The sequence below is a fragment of the Alosa pseudoharengus genome, unplaced genomic scaffold (assembly GCF_046254945.1).
Source record: "Alosa pseudoharengus isolate Yale_2024_CS ecotype anadromous, Long Island Sound unplaced genomic scaffold, YU_APseudo_1.1 YU_APseudo_1.1_scf_5, whole genome shotgun sequence".
Lineage (NCBI taxonomy): Eukaryota > Metazoa > Chordata > Actinopteri > Clupeiformes > Clupeidae > Alosa > Alosa pseudoharengus.
This window is the reverse complement of record NW_027468837.1, coordinates 8,684,495-8,707,347: the sequence shown is the minus strand read 5'-3', so window position 1 is coordinate 8,707,347 and position 22,853 is coordinate 8,684,495. Positions and strand designations below refer to the sequence as shown.

The window sequence follows — 22,853 nt, the reverse complement described above, 5'->3', positions numbered from 1 at the left end:
GCTTGTGGCTAAAATAATTATTAGGATTAGCTTAATGTATTTTTACATTTGCCGTAGTATTGTCGATAGGTTTAATAACACATCAAGGGGGTCCTTGGCCAGAACCTAGTGGTATTTGGGGGCCTTGTCGTGGAAAAGTTTGGGAACCCCTGGTCTATGACACACTTATGAGATGCCTACGTGTTTGCAGAGCTGGACAGTAACGGAGTACATTTACTTGAGTACAGTACTTGAGTACAATTTTGAGGGATCTGTACTTTACTTGAGTATCATTTTTGGGGAGTACTCATGACTTTACTCAAGTACATTTGAGAGGCAAATATTGTACTTTTTACTCCACTACATTTCTATCCATAACCGTGAGTACCCATTACTTCTTCTAAAAAAAAGTAAAAAAGAAAAACCTCGGAAACCCTCAATTTGTTGTTTCTCCCTCTCAAACGTGATTGGATTGTGCAGGCGCCACTGATTGGGACAGCCTATCAGCAATCACCTTCAGCTTTCCGCCAAAGTCAACTCCATGGATTTAGATAAGAGACGAAACCATGGACGAAACAATGGATGAAGTCGCAGCAGGTTACTGGATGCCGGGAATGTGCCAACCCGTGGCCCCACCTCGCCAGACTATTTCAATTAACTGAACAAGTTAATGATAGTTTTCACTTCAAGTGTTTCAATTACAAAATAGTATTTTGTATTTGAAATACGTATTTTAAATACATGTATTTGAAATACTGCCCATCCCTGACAACATGGTAAAAATATGGAAATGACTTGATTTTACTTTCAATTCCTTTTACATTCTCCAAGGTATTAACATTAACATTTTTCATAACTCCATATAGGATGTCTCTGTACATAAATGTAAGAACTGTGGCAGTAGTAATGCAATATTTAGAAAATGTACTCTTGTACTCTTGATACTCAAGTAATTTTAAAAACAAGTACTTTTACTTAAGTAGACATCTGACTGTTGTACTTTTACTTGTACTTGAGTAAAATTTAGCAAGGGGTATCTGTACTTTTACTCAAGTAATGAAGCTGTGTACTCTGTCCGCCTCTGCGTGTTTGTGTCTACGAGTGTGTGTTTATCAAATAACAGAATCGTGTAAAGACTAACAAATTTATTTATTATACATTACAATACAACAGTTACAAACACAACATTTTAAAACAAGAAATAAATAAAACATAAAATAAATATTAAATAATTATGTAAACAAGCAGCATTAAGACAAATGGAAAAGCATGTGAAAGCATGTTTCCCAGTGGTTCAGGACTAGCCATATGATGTCCAGTAAAGTGAAATTTCATATCTCTTCAACATTTTGTAAGTGGTTAACATACTGTCCCTCTGTCCTTAAAAATGGTTCATCAGTCACGCATTAACCAAGAATGAGTGGTCCACTATCCATCCATCCATCCTTATCTATCTCACATGTTATTTCACTTCATGTTCTCCACCTACTGTATGTGACTAAATAAATCTGCACTTGAACAGACACAAAATGGCTTCACGGCTACAGCATGAAACAGCTGTACAGACAGGCAGAACAGTTCAGGTAAATATCATGTGCACACAGACATAAGTTGGACCCTTGTGAAAAGACAGAGAAATGACAGCGTTGAAGAGTGATTCTAATATCAATGAAGGTCTTCTCACACTGCTCAGGAATTATTGCTGCAAATCAATCCAGTCATGATGCCATCACTGGACTGTCCAGTCAACCTCTTAAGTACTCAGGCATTGATTAAATGCATTTACTCAGTTTCACATGAGGACATCATTGGACATCTTTTTTTTTCTTTGACATCATAAAACAAAGGTAATCTCAATAACATATAAACCAAGACCACACATATAAAGTCTTTCATAAAAACAGACTTCTACTGCACTTTCCCCAGTTTCATTTCTGGTCCTCTTTTAAGACACTTCATGGTCTGGTCATGAAAATATTTACATTAACAATATAACATTAGAACATAACAGCAATAACAATAGACACTAAACAACAATGTTACAAAAATATTCAGTATAAAAATGTTATTACAGTATATGTACACACAAAAAATAAATGTCAAGGGTTAAAAGAAAATGTCTTTCATTTGTAACGTTCCTGAAATCTCCTGCGGTCCACCTGAAGGCACGGCCTGTCTGGGCTAACTGTGGCCGTGTCAGGGTGGGCCCTGTAGGATGGCGTTGGCAGCCTGTTTCCTGACCCGCGCTGGGGACCTCTGACAGAGAGATCAGACAGCAAACACGTCCAGAGTGCAACACTGGTCCCGGAGTCCCAGAATGCTGTAGGCAATCTTCTTCTGATGGCCTGCCAACTGCACTCCGATGTTCCTGATGTCCCTGAGAGAGAGAGAGAGAGAGAGAGAGAGAGAGAGAGAGAGAGAGAGAGAGAGAGAGAGGCAAGATGAGATTTTAGGACAAAACATTTACACAACGGAATTTCCCCAAGCCTTAACAAGAACAAACACAAAATACATACAAATACATACACATTCATTTGGCAGAGGTTCTGCCCAAAGTGTCAACAATCCTATGTCTGTGCATGTCTGTCTGTGTGTGTCTTTGTAAATGGGATATGTCTGTCTGTCTCTGTGTGTCTTTGTGAATGTGGTGGGATATGTCTGTGCATGTCTGTCTGTCTGTGTGATACTTACTCAGACTTTAAGTGCAACACCTGCTCCATGGTGGTGATGCCAGCGCGGGCGAACATCTCATTGTATTGAGACAGCTTCATGGATTCGAGCCATTCCTCCACCATTCTAAAGGGAGCACCACCAACACCACTTGTACTCGGCAGGCGAATTGACACCCTGAGAGATTAGATAAGACATAGCCTATTAAGTTAAGTTGCTACATGATATAACCAGGGACAAACAATAGATAAAGCATGTGTGGTATACGGCTGATAACAATACAAATGATAACAATATGTCGGTCCTTCTAATCTTGTCAGATATGGCTTAAGTACAACCACCTTGCAAATATTAAGCTATTAATAGCTCAATGCACTAAATTAGCTGCTATATCAACAGCTAACTGTTCCAGGTTAAAGTACAGATGGTATGAAATTAACCATTTGAGGGTACAGGCAATACAGTCTGTGAGTGGCAGCCAAGCTTTATAATACAGACAATGTCTATATATAGCACCATAAATGTTTGTGTTCAATACCGTCATGAGCATTTTATATATTATAGGTTATACAATTGTAATTCTACATAAATGTGACTCTCACTGTGGATCAAAGTTGGCAATGGTTTTAAGGGACTCTGGGTTGGTCTGCAGTTTGTTCAGCACGTTGACAATGTCCACAAAGCGCGGACGCTTGGAGCGGTCGTGGAGCCAGCACTGCAGCATCAGCTGGTAAACGGCAGAGGGGCAGTCCATGGGCGCGGGCAGGCGGAACGCCTCGTTAATGGCCTTCATCACCTGAGACAAGCAAGAGGATAGGAGTCAGAGTAGCTCGGACACATTCCAGGAGCAGCCTGCCTTTGCTGCCTCCATCATGGGGGTTAACTCATACACGGAGCAAAAACCCTTTCTGATGGAACTGATGGAAACATCTGGTCGGGAATTCAAAGGCAGTCAAGGCTTTCATCCAAAGTGGTCTTTTTTGCCATAAAAACTTAACAGGTGACTGCTGTTTTCACCACAATCTGTGGTTTCCTCATTAAACACGCAAGCATATTACGTCTCTAAAAACCTAGCATAAACAACACAAGAGCCATTAAACTCTCTATTTAATTAGAGCCTCGGTGCTGGTGTGATATTTACCTCATGATTGCTCATCTCCCAGTACGGCCTCTCTCCATAGGCCATGACCTCCCACATCACAATGCCAAAGCTCCACACGTCGCTGGCAGAGGTGAACTGCCTGTACGCAATGGCTTCTGGGGCTGTCCAACGGATGGGGATTTTCCCTCCCTGAGAGAGAGATAAATAGACAGAGAGAGAGAGAGAGAGAGAGAGAGAGAGAGAGAGAGAGAGAGAGAGAGAGAGGGGAAGATCAGAGAGGTCAGAGCCAGCGAGAGCCTCAACAATAAAGGATGCTTCCCAGAGGCATACATCCAATAAATGTTCGGTTGCCAGTGAAAGACTAAAAAATAGTACAGTATCTTCATTAAAGTGTGCTTGGAGTCCCCACAGGACCTATAAACGTTCTATCTTAAAAGCCAAGCAATAAAATAGTCTATCGTCCCATCATAAAGCCAAGGCCCACACAGGTTCACAGTTTTGTACTCTTGTACTTTTGTACATGTTTGTTTTCATGTTCGTGCAACCCTGACATGAAATGTGTTCATGGAGTGAAACATGTCTATATTGTGGATCACACTTCTTTTGGATGGTCCCTTATAGATTATCTACAGATGTTCAAATTATAAACAAACTATCTGGTGAAATGACATCCACTACAATTTATGGTTATGGTTAGAATAAACAATTCGAAAGACTTTTCTTCAATTTCAACAAACCATCTGTAAAGTGTAAGAAGACTATCCAAATAAAGTGTTACTAATACATACTATGAAAAGATAAATGGTGCTGCTATGCCATTTTCCTGCTGTGACCCACAAGACCAACACAGATTCACCGTTTTATACCTCTATGTTTGAATGTTCTGTGACATGCAGACATGCACCACGTAACTCTGACATAATGTATTTGCGCATGGAGTGGAAAAACGTTTATATTATAACATGTCTTTGGACGTGACACGTGAAATAACACTCTGGGCTGTGCCGTTTTCCCGCAGTGACACATACCGTGGTGGTGTAAGTCCCTTCGGGGTAATCCTCCAGCACGCGGGACAGTCCAAAGTCGGACACTTTGCACTCCAGGTTGCTGTTCACCAGCACATTGCGGGCAGCCAGGTCGCGGTGGACGTAATTCATGTCCGAGAGGTACTTCATGCCTGCAGCGATGCCACTGAGCATGCCGACCAGCTGGTATGAAGACAGCTCGCCATCGTGGTCCTGAGAGGAGGGGAGAGATGTGAGCAGGTAGTTCATACAAGTGATAATGTTATATGAAATAAATAGCACATAAGTAAGAATACATACCCTCAGATAGATGTCCAGAGCTCCGTTCTCCATGTATTCCGTTATGATCATGGAAGGTTTGACTGGAAAAAAAAATACAATATGAATATATTGTGTTTAAGTATATAGCTATAGTATGCAAGCACAAAAAATGAAGTACAGCAAAGTAATCAGTATGCTTCCTATTCTACCACTATATTTCACACAAATATAATGTGGTGGTGGTGTCTTACACTTGGTGACGACTCCCTCCAGGTGGATGATGTTCTGGTGGTCGAACTGACCCATGATGCTAGCCTCGCTCAGGAAGTCCAGCCTCTGCTTCTCCGTGTAGCCAGGCTTCAGTGTCTTAATGGCCACGGCCACTTCGCCACGCCCCGGCTTCTTCAGAATGCCACGGAACACCTCGCCAAATTCACCTGTGCAAAAAGAGCCAAGAAGCATTAAAACACCTGTACCTAGATGATACATTGGTCTGGGCAACAGTCAAATTACCACGCAAAACCCTAATTCCTGAACCCGGAATACTTTGCATTCTGCTTACCGACTCCGATGACTTTCTGTTTGGTGATGAAGCCAGGGTGAATCTCACTGGTGAATTTGAGCACAGCTGTGCTGGGGTCTTCGTACGTGTGAGGATCCACATAGGTCTTAAGGGGATGCTTCTCTATAGCATTAACAGAGCAGAAAATGTCATTGGGTTGCTGAATATGCTGCATAGCCCTAAATAATACACATGAAAACTAATTCTAATGATCTAACTTAGAAAAAAAAATTGCACAGGTGAATGCATTACCTGCACATGTGAAATAGTTGTCCTCCTGTCTCTGTCTTGCATGTAGATTTTGTCGTCTGTAGAAGGGGAGATCAGAAACGTTTCAAATGAGCTCTTGATTATGGAAAAAAACCAAATGTTTTCAAGTCAAGCTAAAATGCAAGTGGGAAGCACAAAACACTTCATTACCTTTTATGCATCAGCAACACTGCCACAACGATGACCAGCATGATCGCACCACCCACCACAGCTCCCATAATGATCATTGAGCTGCTTTGGGCCTGAAACTCTACTGTAAGACAAATACAAACACAATTCAGTAACGACATTTAAAAAGTGAGGACAATCATTGGCAACTATCCATGAAGTCATTCAATTATTTCAGCTCTCAGGGGACCTTTTGAAATCAGACAGTGATTAAACGTCTAAGGAATGGAAGGTTCTCTAGACAGGACAAGCTTCCTTAGCAGCAAAAACATTGTCTAAGGATGAGAACAAGCCAAGAGACCAAAATGGACTTTCTTTCTACAGTAATACATTTAAAACCATGTTGTTCAGATGTACAGATCAACATGATATATCCACTTACCAATGGGAAGGGTCTCATACAGGTACTCCAGGCTAGTGCTGCTCGGATGGCCATCTTGTGTGAGCGTCTGAACACGGAACACATACTTGGAGCCAGGCGTGAGGTCATTCAGCTGAACTGAGTTCCTGTCCAGCACCAGCACTGTGTACGTGGTAAACTCCTGCTCACTGCTGTCCTCCTGCAAACACACGTCGACACATGAGGAAGTGCAAGGAACAAGAGGTCAAGGACTCCCTTAGAAATGGTTCCTCTCAAGGGTCTTATCCTACTGATAGATAAATTGTCACAACTAATGTTGAAAAGAATGAATTAAAGGAAGGAAAGACCAGATAAGACTATTCCATTAGAATCCTCAACGGCAGATATACGGTTGTAAGGTTACGCAGATGTTCATTACGGAATAGGTCTGTATAATGTGGGATTGTGTAACTCGTTCTTACCTTCTTGCGGTACATGAGTTCATAGCGATGGGTTGATTGGGGATGCACTCTGCGGTCTAGAGTCCAGGACAAAGAAAGGCTTGTGGGGCTGTAATCGTCCAGGCGAATGGACGTCACCATCGGAGGTTCTGAGGAAGTTCAGTGAAGGCAGAAGATGAGAAAAGGATCGAGCCACTAACACAAATCTCGACAACAAACTTACAACAGTCGCCTGTTTAACTGGATAACAACAGTGCAGAGTGGTTTCAAAAAAAACAAAACAAAGTCTCAAGACCATAGCCCTTAACTGAGTATGTTCGCTCACTGATGCTGTGGTTAGTAAATGTAAGTAAATCGTCTTTGTGATAAAAAAAATAAAAAAAACGTGGACTATTGAAGAGTGTTATGAGGAGCGTGCCTGTGTGCAAGTCTCACCTGTGTCGTGCAGCACGGTGGTGATGCTGCTGGTTGCCCTCTCTAGGCTGTAGCGAGACACGCCGCTGTGAGCCTCCACCGTGAAGGTGTAGTTAAGGTGCGGCTCCAGGTCGCTGACCATCACGATGGTGTCGCGCAAGCCGGAGGCCGGCGGCTCGAAGTGCACGCGATCACCGCACGGCGCGCACAGGCCACCCTCGCAGTGCTCGCACGACACGCTGTACGTGAGGTCACTGCGGCCGCCCGTGTCCTGTGGCTGGCGCCACGACAGCTGGAGGCGGCTGGACGAGAGCGCAGTGGCGACCACGTCACGAGGAGGGCTGGGAGGAGCTGTTAGGGATGAGAAATTATTAAATATAATTATTAGACATCATCAAACAATATACTTTGAACAAAATATTGTTGTTAATAAAGACTCAACACAAGTATTTTGTGCATGTTTGATTCACTATGTTACACATAGTATTTGAAGTTGAATGTTTTTGAACGTTTTTTTTTTTAAGTTATATTTACCGCCAGTTATCAAGAATGGAGAAAACTATTGAGTTGTAACAGACAGCAGGTTAGGTACTCACCGGAGCAAGGTGAGGACAGGAGATCTGTGGGGGTGCGGAAAAATCCTTCCAGGCACTGACACAAGAGGGCGCCAGGCTTGGAGGGCTGGGTGTTGGCCGGACAGGGCTCGCAGGGCGCGTTCGAGACGACGGTCTTGAAGAATCCGGCCGGGCATGCTGTAAGAAGGAATGCACAGGGCAGGGTGTGTGTTAGTGTGACTCTACAAGGAAGTAATTCGGAGGGGCTAGGACAACTGTGCCCTGAACAAACAACAAAGGTTTGGAATTAAGTCACTCTGTGCTGATGAACAATTGGATGGTTTAGAGATAACACAGAATTCATTAATACTCACATATACAGTAATTATTTAGCTTTACTATTCCTGATTACCAAACTTAACAAAAGTACATCAAGTACAGTTGTTGAACTAAAATGAGACGCTCTCTAAATGGTCGCTAGGAGAGAACATGTAGTCAAGTCATCTATGGGCCCCAAATGAATAAATCTCCCCACCAAACATGGACATTTCCATACTGAGACAACATCTTCTTGGTCTTCACACAATGAGACTGGCCAACACTGATGGAACAGATATTTCTCTATGGGAGTCCATTGGTAAAACAACACATACATGTCCTGCATAAACATATCATTACACTGGCCTTCCTCTCTGTGTTACAAGAGACACAAAAGACAAACAGTACGGGGCAAGCCCAGGCCTGCAGGGGAATGGACAAAACAGGAAGTAGGACACCGCAAGTCTGTTTGACCTTCCTGCCTTCCCCCTTCCTTCCTATGCTGACAGACGAGAACAAAGTTGGAGCAGGAGCAGGGCGAGAGAGGAGCGGAGGAAGACAGGGTGAGAAAAGGCAACAATCCTTCGCCAACAACACCAGGACACGGGAGGGAGAGAGAGGTAGAGGTGAGGTCCGGCCAGGAAGTGGAAGGAATGTTGATGGGAAAAGGAGGAAAAAAATGGCCTTAGATCATGTCCAATCTGTGATTGCTCGACAATAAAGGTGGGTGGAACACCATTGAAAATGGCGTTGCTGGAAACTCCCCAACCCCCCACCAAAGTCCTACACAAAAAAGAGAAAGCCCATCTGTATGGTGCTGGGAGACATTGAGACTCTCCCTAACGGCGGGAGTGGGCAAGAAGTGGGGGGAAGGGGGTTTCGGGTGGGGCGAGAGAGAGAGAGAGGGAGAGAGGGGGGGGTCTCACGACCTGGTGACAGAAGCTCTCCCCGGAGATGGAGATTTGTTTTTGTTTTTCCCCATGGGGGTACTTGCAAGCTCACACAAATAAGACAAGAGAAGAGCTTAGGCCCCTATCTCCACAGACAACGCACTCAGAAACTGAGCAAACTGAAACTCCCTGGCTTCTCAAACACTCAAACACACCCTCAAAGTGCAATGTCGTTAGCACTTCTGTGTAGCTACTGCCAATTAAGTCTGTCATTTTTATGGCATGCTCACCAGCTGTGCATTAAATGAAAACATTTTTAATTGGCAGCAAACCAGCAGTGGCAGCATAATGAAAAGGATGAACTCTATATTGCTAAAGTGAGTGAGTGAGTAAGTGCAAGGTGCTGTCAGTGGTTTAAAGTTACATGCAGTGAGTGGGTGGTAAGTCCTACTGACATCATATGTGTTGGCGTTGAAGATGTAAAAATAATGTCATCACAATCAAATTACGTCAAACAAACCATGTCTGAACAACAATTACATGTCTATTACCGCATTACATAGAGGAGGATATGCTCAACAAGATCAACTTAAACTATTTCTCAACACCACTGCCACTATGTCGTGTTTTTTTATTTTTTTTCTGGTAATGGTTCTTGCCCGCGCTTTATGGGCAGCTGTGGACACAGTGGCTATATTCAGCCAGGAACATTTGGAGTTGGTGGACACAGACATGGTGGGACATGGGGGAATGTGTGGGAGTGGGAAAATAGCCTGTCTTACTTAGTTAGCCCCACCGTTTGGGAGAGTCTGGAGAGCCCATGTCTATTTTAAGGGATACTTTTAATAGTGTAGTTCACAGCAAATCTGTGTCTTTCCACCCCAGAACACTGAAGAACACAGAAACTCGCGTGTGGACAGAGATTAGCTGAACTGATTGGCTTCCACTGTGGCAGATGGTCCGTTATGGTCACTGAACTGGCCAATACTCATGCACGCACGCACACATACACACACACACACACAATCTCTCTCTCTCTCTCTCTCTCTCTCTCTTTCTCCCTCACACTGACACATTGACACACATTACACTACAGTTTAAAATAAATCCTAGTGGGCACTGTGTTTGTACTCCTTCGTTGCCAGGGCAAATTAAACATAATCAAAGCAGCAGCCATTTAAGTTGTTCCGCTAATTAGATGCCCAAAACAAACAACACCTTTGGACGCAATAACACCCAGCACCAGGGAGCACTACATAATATATCATGTTGCCCTGAAAAGAGGACTGAAAAGACCCCGGACCCCTCCCCCGCTATTCTCTTGCTGCCAAACCACTCACAATGATGCCAGCTCAAGTCAGGCAGGTGGCTTTACATCCAAAAGATCAGAGGTCAGTGGGGAAGAAAGGTCTCTGGTTAAACCAGAGGAACAACAGAGGTCAGAGGAGACCAGAAAGTCAGCACAGTCGTGGAAAAAATGGCAGTGAAGCCGCATTGAGCACTATTATTACCCAGAGACGAACACAGCAGCTATGTGTATTGTTCCCCTGTGAGTTTTCATTTCTGCTAATGAAGGCCATGCCTTGGCACTTGGCATCAACAGAGATGGAACACATATCCCCCTATTTAATTTCAAACTTCCTGGCACCCTCCTGTTTCCGCTTCAGGTGTGAAATTCAGCTGATTCCAACAGTTGAGTGAGGTGGACATTCCGGGACCTGCCCCTCTATCTCACAAACACGTCCAAGAATATTACCCATGGAGTGATTTTTTCCAAACATTTCTGTCAGGTAAATGATTTTACAGTTCAAAGCTGGAGACTTGAACATTGACTGGTGAATACAACAATTAAGCCCTGTTCTGCTGAATTTTTACTTTAACTCTTATCTTCGGGATGAGGTCGCATATCTTGTGTGTTTATGCTAGGGGCATAAACGAAAGCATAGTCCTCTAACCAAAACACTGCCTCCAGTTCAAAGGGACATTACAACGGCAGTTAATGTATAGCAGAACGCTGCGCAGGCATACGGACATCCAAGATAACATGTGGCCGAGCCAAGACATACAGAGCACAGAAACATAACTCTTGTGCCCAGGAAAGTCGGTTTCCTCACAGGATGCGTGAGTCAGTGGTTGGGAAACCAGGTGTCTCCTGTCCACCGTCTCCCTGTAATCTGGTGGTTTCTGAACCATGGCAACAGGCAAACACTCAGCAGAGATAATGTTAAGGTAACACGCACTGACTCATGACAGCTGTCTTACTCATGGAAGACCGTGTGTGATGTCTTTGTGTGTGTGTGTGTGTGTGTGTGTGTGTGTGTGTGTGTGTGTGTGTATGATGTGTCTGTGTGTGTGTGTGAGAAACATATCCCAGCAGAAAGCCTCAAACTACACCCGAAGATTACAGACCTGACCTCCCTTTCTCACGTTTGCTCTCCCTGTCATTCCACTCATATTATCTTGGCGTAAGGAGACATTGCGAGCCAACCATATCCCCACATGCTACGCATAGCGTTCTACAAATGTATCAGTGTGGGTTTGCTGGAATGGGAGCGCCTGAATTTTTGGTGGCGACCTCTCCAAGACTTCTAACCATCTGCTATTTCACAGGGTCTCTCCTTCTCTCTCCCTTTATTTCTCTCTCTCTTTTTCTTTTTTTTCTCTCATACTCACTCTATCTCAGAGGGTGTCTTTTCTTCTCACACTTTTTCTTTCTTCCTTTCTTCATTTTTCTCTCATACTCTATATCCTTCTCTCTCTTTCTCTCTTTCTTTCTTTCTTGTACTCACTCTATTCTAGAGGGTCTCTTTCATTCTCACACTTTCTTTCTTCCTTCCTTCCTTCTTTCCTTCCTTCCTTTCTTTCTTTCCTTCATTCTTTCTCATACTCACTCTATCTCAGAGGGCCTCTATCCTTCTCCCTATCTTTATCTCTCTCTTTCTCTCTCTTTTTTCTCTCCTGTGCTCACTCTATCTCAGAGGCTCTCTTTCCTTCTCACACTTTTTTTCTTTCTCTCTTTCCTTCTCTCTCGTTCTTACTCTAGTTTCACAGTCGTCAGTACAGAAAGGAAACAAGAGAAGAAGAAAGCTCTGATCAAAGGCACTACAAAACTGCCCGTTGCGGGTCCCTCCCCCACCCTCTGGCGTTTTAAGCCCTCACCTGAACCTGATATCCCTGACAAAAGACAGAGCGGAAACTCTGAGCAGACAGGTGACAGGGTGTGAAAATAACTGGCATTCCATCAGTCTTAAGTCATTCTTTCTCACAGTTCCACATCCAGGGGTTCTCGCTATGGCATCCCACTTAGGGGGATTACCACACACACACACACACACACACACACACACACACACACACACACACACACACACACACACACACACACAGAGAGACGAGGGAAAAACAATAGTGCTTTTCACCACAGGGTGATTTAAGAAAACCTAGAGTTAAGAGAAGAGTCCTTGAAGAAGGGTTTTCTTAAAGTCAGATTTGTTGACACACAACAAGTCCAAGCACTTGATTTAAAAAATGCAGAGCCCTCAACACAAGAACCAGTCCACTTGAATAACACTTTTCATTTCAGTTTAAGCTTTAGCTCTGTTAAATACTTCATTGAGTGAAGGAGTCCAGATAAGTAGAACATAATCAGTAATTAGAAAAAAGGGTTGGGGAAAAAATCAGGGAAAAATTTCAGAAAAAAAATGAGATGTGAGATTTGGGTTAGGTACAGTTGTCATAGAAATAAATAAAGGAAAGTGGTCTTACCATTACAAGAGTCACCGACAGGTTGGTACCCAGCCCGACACTGGCACTGTCCCACGGGTACCACCCAGTCGCCCTCAGAGGTGCAGTACATCCGAGGCGAGGGCGCCTGGGCAGCCGTCACAGCGTTCTCCACACAGGTGCCCTCCACCTCTGCCAGCGCCGTGGTGCCCGCCACCTTCTCAGGGAATGCCGCCAGGCCTTTGGTGGTGGCTGGACAGATGGTGTAGAAGACCCGTACAGAGACGAGGGCAATGCAGGCACCTGAGTCCTGGAAGGCCAGGTAGAACCCGCGGTGCGAGAGTGGCCCCACCGTCTTCGTCTCCACGTTGACCCGCAGTGCCGCCTTCCCCCCGCCCCGGTCGGCGGTCACCTCGTCGGGCGCCACCGTGGCCACCTTGCGGAAGTTGGCCTTACGGAAGCTCGTGCCCACGTCCACGTCCGACTCGGCCAGGTACAGGCCGAACGTCTCGCGGCACGACGGCAGGTTGCCGTCGAACGTGCCGCAGTCGCGCACAATGAACTGGAGCTCCACGGAGACGCGCGACACGTCTGGCCGCCGCTGGATGAACGTGGTGCGCAGCCAGTTGTCCTGGTCGCCGTCGTTGGCCACGTTGCACACACTATACGTGTAGAGCAGGGAGCCATTGATCACAGTCTGCACAATCTCCCACTGCCGAGGAAACACAGACACAACAGGGACTATCAGTACTGATAGAGAGACACAGAAGGGAACCCAGTATTACTGACAAGGAGTCAGGGAGAATGGGGTGTAAGGGTGTTATTACTGAGATAGCTAAAGTGGATATGAGGTGTCCAAGCCACATAAGGAGGACCCAGCCACACAGGGGGTGAGTGAAAGAAGTTACTCAAGTTCTGCTCATATCATTGTCATTCTTGGTCAGGGACTGAGGTTTATGTGCGAACTAGTGCCATGTGTCATATCCTTTTTCCAAAAAGGAAATGGATAATAAAATATATGACTCACCCTTCACACACTGTTTGCCCCCTTGCTCTTACTAAAATGTTTTGAGTGTTGTTATCCATAGAACTTTTATTGTCATTTTTTTTTTTAAGCCGAGCTGTGTTTATGTAGGTTACATTGTCATCATAATGGTATTTTCCCAAAGTAAAATGGAGGTAAAGGTTTGAGGAAAGGATCAGGATGACCAATTGGAAACAAAAATGAAAGCAAGAATAGCGAAACCAAACAGATGTCTGGAGTTGAACACTCACCCCTTCCTCACTAGGTGAAGGCAGCCAGCCCAAATCTCCTCCTGAGGCCTTCATGTCCAACAGCACATCTAAAGCAGAAACAAAACAAAAACATTTATATATATATATATCAAGGGGACACAACTGTACAGCTATCTTACAGCAAAATATGGCCAGGATGTGAGATAAGAGGTTTAAGTTTCAACACGATTCAAAGAGATACCAGGTTTTCTCAGTGTAAAAAAATGGATGTCCTAGTATAAATGATTTATCCCCACGTGAACATAAAACTCTCTCCACAATGGACACTTTTCAAACACTAAAATGTAACTCAACCAAATTGGTTAATTTTACGTCTGGTTAAATATCTGAAACTTTCAGAAGGTCTAACGATTCCAATCGAATGGTTCCAAAGACACGACGTTTAATAAAAACATTTAGGCTACATGCCTAGGCTGAAATCTGCAACAGGTGCTCAGGTGATAGCCTACTCAGGAATAGTTTAAAGAAATACATGTAGTAGCCTAATTTACATTGGTGGAATTGCAGGTAGGCTATAAGGGACAATGACAATAAATAGTTTAGCAATTAGGCCTAGGCCTATATATCACCTCGAATTTGCATAACATTTCTCAAAACTGGCCAGGAGACCACATACCACAGATAAAATAGCCAAACATTTAGTTATTTAAAAATATAGCATAAGTACTAAACTCAAACTAAACAAATATTCCATATAAGCTACATACATCATCATAGACTACTTTAATAATTAGGCTATAACGCATTACATCAACTGAATCAACAAGGGAAAAGAGCTGAAACAGGACTAACGCGGAACCACTCTGGACATGTCCAAGGCATTAGTCCATAAGTCCATGTGGGACGTTAACAGAAAAGCAGTATTTTGCTATTAAAAATAATTCAAACAAAAATAGTACTTACTTTCTTTTCCATGAACGACAATAAATAATTGGTTAATAAATACAAATATATACAAAGTGAAAAACTGTACACGGCCGGAATCCATTTTCGTAACGTTTAATTCCTCTGCGGAGACGGACTATCCGACGTTCAACTCTATCGAGAAGCTTCCTAACTTTTCCGCCCAGTCTAGTCCACGAGCCCTACCGCTCATTCAGGAACCGTGGCGTCATCGACCCCGCCTCATGGAATGTGTGTTTACTCCTTATATGGGACCTGGGGGCGGAGATTTGCACCTGCGGTCGTCGGAAGTTTTTGAGATAGCCTAACATTAGCCCATTCACAGCACTGATTCATATGGGTGTGTAACAGACCCTTGTACATTTAGTTTCAGAGGAAAGTTTTTTAATGGAAAAAAGCAATAATAAACATTAGGCCTATTTTGTTAAGTTAACTTTATGTCACTTTCCTTTTATGCACAATATTTATTTTCAGATCAATATTGTAAAGGCATATAGGGCAACACAACCTAGACTACCCACTATAAAAAAGAGAAATAGACTGTGTTGTAATTGTTCAGCCAAACCTACCTAACCACCTACACGTGCTTAACCTGAGCATTATAGAAGTAAGGCAGTAACTGAGCATAGGCTTTTATTCAAGTGAATAACTTTTGCCTCTTATATTCCCTCACATAATATATCACCTACTTGATGTAACAGATTGGAATCATCGTGTATGCCTAACAAGTTATATATATTTAACAGTTCAACCCCGTATAAGGCTTTCCCACGGTAACAGGGGGAAGGGGTCAAGTGGGTGTGCCTGTATGAATGAATGACTACTAATGACTTCAAGGGCTATGAATATGTAGACAGCGCAATGTGCACACAATGGCATCGCCTAGCAACCTTCAGGAATCTTTGAGTCAAGTCCCTATTGTGCAACAATCTTAAGGAGCTCTCCGAATCTCTTGACCTGGGAGTCAAACACGAGGCTGACATCTACACAAGGGTGTCAGAGGCTAGCAGTAGTCCGACAGCAATTATAAATATTCATCAGCTACAGACCCGGAGAGAAGTTTTTATCCCATCTTTATACTAGCATTATAGAGAAGCTAACCAACAGGCTAGGCAGCTGCGCCACAGGTGACAGTGACACGACACACATTAACCAAGCCTCGAGCACAGCAGCTAAACAAAGTCGGTTAAAGCGTCCCCTTATCATGAATATTAACATTGCATCCATCACTGTCTCCTTGAGGAGAAATGCGTGTCTTAGTGTGTAATTTATCATGCCTCAGAAATAGCGTACTAACTTGCATGAGATGCTCACACACACACACACACACACACACACACACACACACACACACACACACACACACACACACACACACACACACACACACACACACAACACACAGGCACATATACATACATACACACACACACAGACTGCATCGGTGCAGAACATTAGTGAATGAAACGGCTGAGTGCACGCAGTGTATCTGAATGGTAGCAGGGTGCCCAAACACTTGGAGAATGGCTTGTCTTCGTTTGAGGTGCCGTCGACGCTGTAGTGCTGTTTACAATGGAATGCTCCTATTCACCCAAGAAGCATGTCATGCTTCAGCCTTGATTTCCCCCTCAGCCGCCCCCACCCCCTCCCATCATCCCAATACACACTGGCTCTCGGTCTCACACACGCAGACACTCTGTCACGCACACTCCCAACCCCAGCCACCCCCCCCACCCATACACACACACATACACACACACACACACACACACACACACACACACACACAACCACATCGCTCCTGCTTGGGGGCGAGAAGCCTTCTTTTCTCTCTCTCTCTCTCACGGCCCCCTCCTTGCATCCCCACTCCAAAGGCTCATCACCACCGCCACCGAAAAGCACTCACGCCAGGAGGCTGAGCTGGGGCTTTTCAAGGGTCACAAAACAGCAGTAGCACCAACCACTGAGAGGTCACACCAACCCCCCTCCCCCACCCCAACCCCGGGCCCACTCGCCCCCCCCCTGCCCTCCACCTTGCGCCGACACAGCAAACAAAGAGGCGGTGCTGTATTGTGTGTCATGCAAATTCAGGCCCATTGCTTTAAAGGCTTTGTTAACTACTCAGGGGAACACTTCGGCCCTGACAGGAGGGGTGTGTGGGTGTGGGGGTGGGGAGGGAGGAGAATTGGGATCAAGAAGGTGTGTTCAACTCCCAGTCATGAATTGTTTAAAAAAAAACAAAGAGTTCGCAAGCAAGCCTTGAATTTTGCACATCGTTTTGGGGTGCGCTGAGAAGAGTTGTTTTTTCATGTAAATGTTGGCACAAGTGGAGGTGGGTTATAAGGCAGACTGGACCCCACTGAAAAACCCACTGAAAAAAAGTATTGCTTTGTTCTGAATAGTTCTTTAAAAGAGAGCTTGCTAGCAAGCCTCAAATTGTGCACATCTTCTAGGTGCTGAGGAGAGAAGGATTGTTTCATATAAATGATGGCAAAATAGAGTCTCAGATGGATTGTGGGGCTGACTTAGAATTGAAACTCAACCCCACTGCAAAAAATGAGAGAGAATTTATTCTATCTTAAAATATGTTTAACCTCCAGCTCACACATCCCTCAAAACACACAAATCACTATAGTAAAGACAGGACATGACACCTGATGATAACATTTACCAAATTCCTTTCCTTTCAAGCTCCTTACAAACTTGATTAAATGAAAGGACATGGACGTTTGAATGGTATTTAAACTTAACCCAATAACACAGACCGTTATAGACTCCTAATTTTTTGGTAATTGAATTATGCCCTTCGCTGAAGGAGCCGAGCAAGCGTAATCTTATCCCACGGGGTAGATGTAATGCCTGGTAAAGTGCCTTGTCAATGTAATGCTTGTTGGAGAGGGGCCCGTTAAAAAGACGAGAGCCTCAGCCTCCCCCCTCCACAACTGCATTCATATGCGCGCGTCTGTGTGCTCAGCTTAACTGGGATCCTGTGCTGGAGGCGCAACAAAGGAACAGGGAGGAAGCCAAGTGTCAGGGTGACAGGAGGCAGGCGGGAGGTGTGTGTGTGTGCCCATGTGTGTGTGTGTGCCCGTGTGTGTGTGTGTGTGTGTGTGTGTGTGTGTGTGTGTGTGAGGGGGATGTAGGGATGAAGGGATGAGTGGAAGGGAATAACGCACACAATAGCCCCCCTGGTGCCCTGCAGGACTCCCTCGACCCCCCTCCCCTGTAGGGCCTGGGTTATGACAGTGACAGCTGGGCTCAGAGATCCAGCGTGGGTCCATTTACACAGCACACCACACACAAGCTTAGGGCGGCATGCACGCACACACGCACACATGCACCCTCTCCGGCAACACATGCATACATAGCACACACACGCACACGCGCACACACACATGCAACTCATGCAGATACACAAAAATACACACATGCACACTCCACTCTGGACTGGGCTCTGATGATAGTACATGTATTTCTCTTTCTCTCTCTCTCTCTCTCTCTCACTCTCTCTCTCACTCTCTCTCACATGTGCATGCATACATACACACAATCATGGGCTGTGTTTTTGACGTAAACGCCTTAAAAAACCACTCGGCTAACTGAAACACCATAGTTACACTCAGGGGTACCCATCTATTTGGTGTTTTTCATTACACTTAAGCCTCTTCTTGGGAGGGCTCCTGGGTGTGTGTTGCCAGCTGTTTAGCCTGTCTCTCTGTGTATGTGTGTGTGTGTGTGTGTGTGTGTGACTATGTCTGTGTGTGGGTGGGTGAGTGGGCGCGTGTGTGGGTGAGAGAAACTGTATGTGTGGCATGTTCTTCCATAAAAGCAGGCAAGTGAAATTAAAGCAAAAGGATGTGTGTGCCATGTGGTGGAACTAGGTCCATCCCACTTACTCAGACTAATCGTACTTGGACATTCATCACATGAAACCCTAGTCAGCTAGACTTCATGTCCTCAGTTGCCAAATCTGTTTCAGTCAGGTTTAAGAAGGATTTAAGATAAGACTATTGACATGATCTATTTTATTCTCGATTATATGAAAATGTATTGAACATTGGGTGACGTGTACCATATCTAACCTGAGTAGACCTTCACACACACACACACACATAATCCGTTTTCATCCCAGTGGGTGGTGAGTTCACAGACATCATTCTGGTTGCATGGTGCTTAAGTTCTGACTTTATATGCCGTTTCAACAGAGGCCAAGTCATGCGTTCTTATCAGATGAGCACTGAACCGAAAGAGTTGTGTCACTGTGAATGTCTGTACGGGAATGTGTGTGTGCGTGCCTCAGCCTGTAGTGTGTGTGTGTGTGTGTGTGTGTGTGTGTGTGTGTGTGATTGTTTGATTTTTTGTATAGATTGCCTTGGATCTATTGGCTGTTCAGTCCATATGGCCGATTCACCATCACACTAGTCTGTCAAACCAAACATGCCATGAATTCCTGGATGTATTGGTATGGTTGTAAAACAGTATCCTGAAATATCTCCAGTGCCTACACATTCTCAGGCTGAGCCCTGTAAGTTTTGGTTTACTCACTGAGACGATCAGAGCACATCTATTAGTTCTGCAGTATGACTAATTGTGGTTGGTAACAAGCAAAAGCTGATCTTAACAGCCGTTACCTTCTCACAGACAGCGTTACACAGGCTTATGAAATTCACCAAGCCTTTGCAAAGTGGCGAGTCAGTAGGAAAGACTAACACTGTTATAAAAATACTGAACTGGTCAGAACACTGTAAACTGTGAAGACAAATAAGTTATCCCCCTTACCCCACATCTAAAGAAATTATAGGTGTAAAAGAGAAACAGAAAGGAAACATACTGAAAACCCCCACATGGAAGAGGAGGAATCACAATTTGCTTTATAACAATGGCTGTTCAGGAATACCCAAGCAAATTTTAAATGATAATATCATTACAATCAATACAATATCTGTATTATTATTGTGGCTTTTCCTAACTTTTCATTCCAAAGTCATTTAATAAAATGTAGCAATTGTAGAATTTGACCGTATGAAGCAATAAAAATGAGATTAGACATTGATAATTTAACTTTTTATTTTTGGTTAACACTTAGCATCCGCTCTCAGAACTCTTTAATGACAGTAACATGGTATGACGAGACCATACAAGGTAAATACAAACGTTCAACAAAAGGAAAGGTGACAGTGGTTGTGGTTAGATGGATAATTTTAGTGTAGATTATGATTCACAGTGAGGGTGTTGAGGGTGTTTAATTTAAATATTTTAGCTATACATGTGTTCGTTGTTTCATAGGTTAGTGGTATTGATATGTAATTGTGTAATACTCAGATGGTTTTTCAAGACAGCAAGTTATTCTCTAGTTCTTCATTTGACTGCCACCTAGTGGTGAAAGTGGAGGATAGAGGTGAGGTCAGTAAAATATGCCCATGATGTGACACATAGCATTGCAGTGTTGCATACAGAACACAAAAGAAAATTTAAAAAATAGAGGACACAGTAAGCTGTTAAAAAACAACATTGCATTAAACGTTTGTCTGATTAAAATATAAAGTAAGGGTGTTTAATTAATACCAGTTAAGGTTTGAATTCTTCTCTTTTTTTGCCTTGTCCTACCTTTGTCCATATTTGGTAGGTAATGTCAAGTTAAGTTTATTGAGATGAAATGGGTGTTTGACCGAGTGATAAAGACGCTGTTGTGTAGAAATGTTAGTCATTAGCATAAACAAAGCTCATTAAAATTATTTGTGTGCCCCTTCCCTGGGTTCTGTCTTCCGAAGTGACCTGCTACTCAAGTTTAGTTATAGTGCATTTCAAACACTGGATATTCAATGTGCTTTACATAAACAAGCACAAAGAACAATAGTTAATAAAACATAAAAGGAAAATAGTTTCAAAATAGTATAAAAAGTAAAGATCATAACGTAGAATGATTTAAAAAACATTGACACAAAGTAGAATAATTAAGACATGACATCTGATTATTAGGACACATAAGAAGAGTCTGGCTCCAAAACGCTATATCCTCCCTTTTAATGCATTTTCATAAATCATTTTTTTTAAATGATTATTTTGTTTTCGTAACTGTAATTGGGTAATTGTTATTTACTCAATCAAAACAAAACAACTGCACTTTTATTGTTATTACCTGAAAAACACAATTAAATAATATGACTTATTAATGTTTACAAAAAAATATTTATAGCTTTGGAAAAGAGCTCTTAGGCTATACAGTTTATTGTTTTGTATGTTTTGATCAAGGTGTTCGTGAGATATACCACCGAGAGTAATGGGTGTGGAGATAGACCAAGCGATGTGTGCACAATGGAAATATAATAAAATGCCTTGTATATCCAACCTTAATTTTCTCGCGAACCATTTATCACAACACCTAGCCGCTAATATCATGGCAACGCTCAGGTTCTGCTCTTTCACGTGATATCTGTGTAATTTATGTGTGATAAGTACTCCGTGAGCAATTCAACAGAGAATAATGGGTGTGAATTTGGACACATTTTGCATCCCTCGGCCACATGGCCAGGGGTGGCGCCCCTGCATAGTCGCTTGATGGTCTTTTGGGCCCCCACCGTCGACTTCAAGGCACCTAATCCTAAATAACCCTAACCATAACCCTTGAAAAACCCTAGCACCTTCCAGGCAGAGCTGGAATGAGGAGTTATGCAAGAGTGCAGTTTTTTCTACTAATTCCGTATATCGGGAGTATCTTTTGCTTTAAGCTCCTTGTGTCAAGGAGAGTGGCAAACCTTAGTCTTTCATCCTGAAGGCAATTTGAGACATCCAATTGTTAATTTGGTCAATATACTGTCAAAGACATACTAATTACATAGATAGATAGATAGATAGATACATACATACATACTTTATTGATCCCCAAGGGGAAATTCAAGGTCTCAGTAGCATACAGACATCACACACAACATGCACTTACAGCAGAAATGGTAAATATAAGTATAAGCATATAACAAAACCCACAATGAGACAGTAGAAGATAAGAAAAACTAACAAAACTAAATACTAAATATACTATATAAATTAAATAAAAAAATCCACAGTGTGCTTGAGAATGATCAAGCATGAGACGCCTGCAGTGACAGGGCCGGGACTGGCCTGTAGTTCTGTGTGCATGGTAAGGTGCTCAAAAGAGTGAGTGTCATGGTGAAGGTGCAAAAAGTAGTCCAACAGTAGTCCAACAGTGCAAGAATAAGGTCTAGAGACCAGCATAAATAATATAGACAAATAAGAGAGTAGAGTATAATGTAGACAAGGTAATATAAAAAACTAGCCTGGCGAGCCAGACCCACATTATAATGTAGGGTCTGGGCACTCACCGTTCGCAGTGCTCAGTCCGAGGGTCGGGATAATCAGTTGTCTTTCAAATTCCCTCTGCACGCAATAGGACGCAATATGATATTTGTTTTCAAGTAGCAGGGAATTCAAGCCAAACCGTTGCAACTCTGCCATCAATCATTATGTTAAGCCCAACAAACGACTCTATACATGATTTCAATGCCAGATTTAGTTTCGATTTCTAGAGCTCACAAGTCAACGGAGAGTTGCTAGACTAGCCCTGGCAGCAAATGTAATTTGCTGCCGCTAGGGGAGCGTCTAGATTTCTAGGCTAATAAAAACTATGTCAGTGCAAATAGGTTGAGGTAATAGGGTTACAGCCATTCAGTATTGTAGCAGAAGCCATTGGTCATGTGTGCTAATATAGCATGAAAAACAGTGTAGCAGTAAACAGTAGTAAAAACATTAGGCTGTGGACAGTAGTAAAACAGTAGTAAAACAGTAGTAAACAGTAGTGGGCAGTCAGTACTCAAACATGGAGAGGGTGGAGAGGCAGACCGACTATGCAGAGAAGTCTATCTCTCCTCTTCCCTTTAGTGAAGCATTGAACAGTTCAAT

General features: G+C 43.3%; 1 protein-coding gene across 1 annotated transcript; it reads right to left on the bottom strand.

Moving 5' to 3' along the window:
* Positions 1 to 1,109: 1,109 nt before the first annotated feature.
* Positions 1,110 to 15,080, bottom strand: epha2a (eph receptor A2 a). The gene is made up of 17 exons (XM_076267478.1): positions 14,937 to 15,080; positions 14,013 to 14,080; positions 12,780 to 13,449; positions 7,849 to 8,004; positions 7,274 to 7,603; positions 6,860 to 6,987; positions 6,420 to 6,597; positions 6,020 to 6,122; positions 5,852 to 5,907; positions 5,600 to 5,722; positions 5,289 to 5,474; positions 5,077 to 5,138; positions 4,780 to 4,989; positions 3,791 to 3,940; positions 3,252 to 3,445; positions 2,671 to 2,826; positions 1,110 to 2,356 (listed from the first exon to the last, which is right to left on the bottom strand). Exons 1-17 carry the CDS (start codon positions 15,019 to 15,021, stop codon positions 2,248 to 2,250), a joined length of 2,964 nt encoding a protein of 987 aa, XP_076123593.1. The 5' UTR covers positions 15,022 to 15,080; the 3' UTR covers positions 1,110 to 2,247.
* Between the last annotated feature and the right edge of the window lie 7,773 nt (positions 15,081 to 22,853).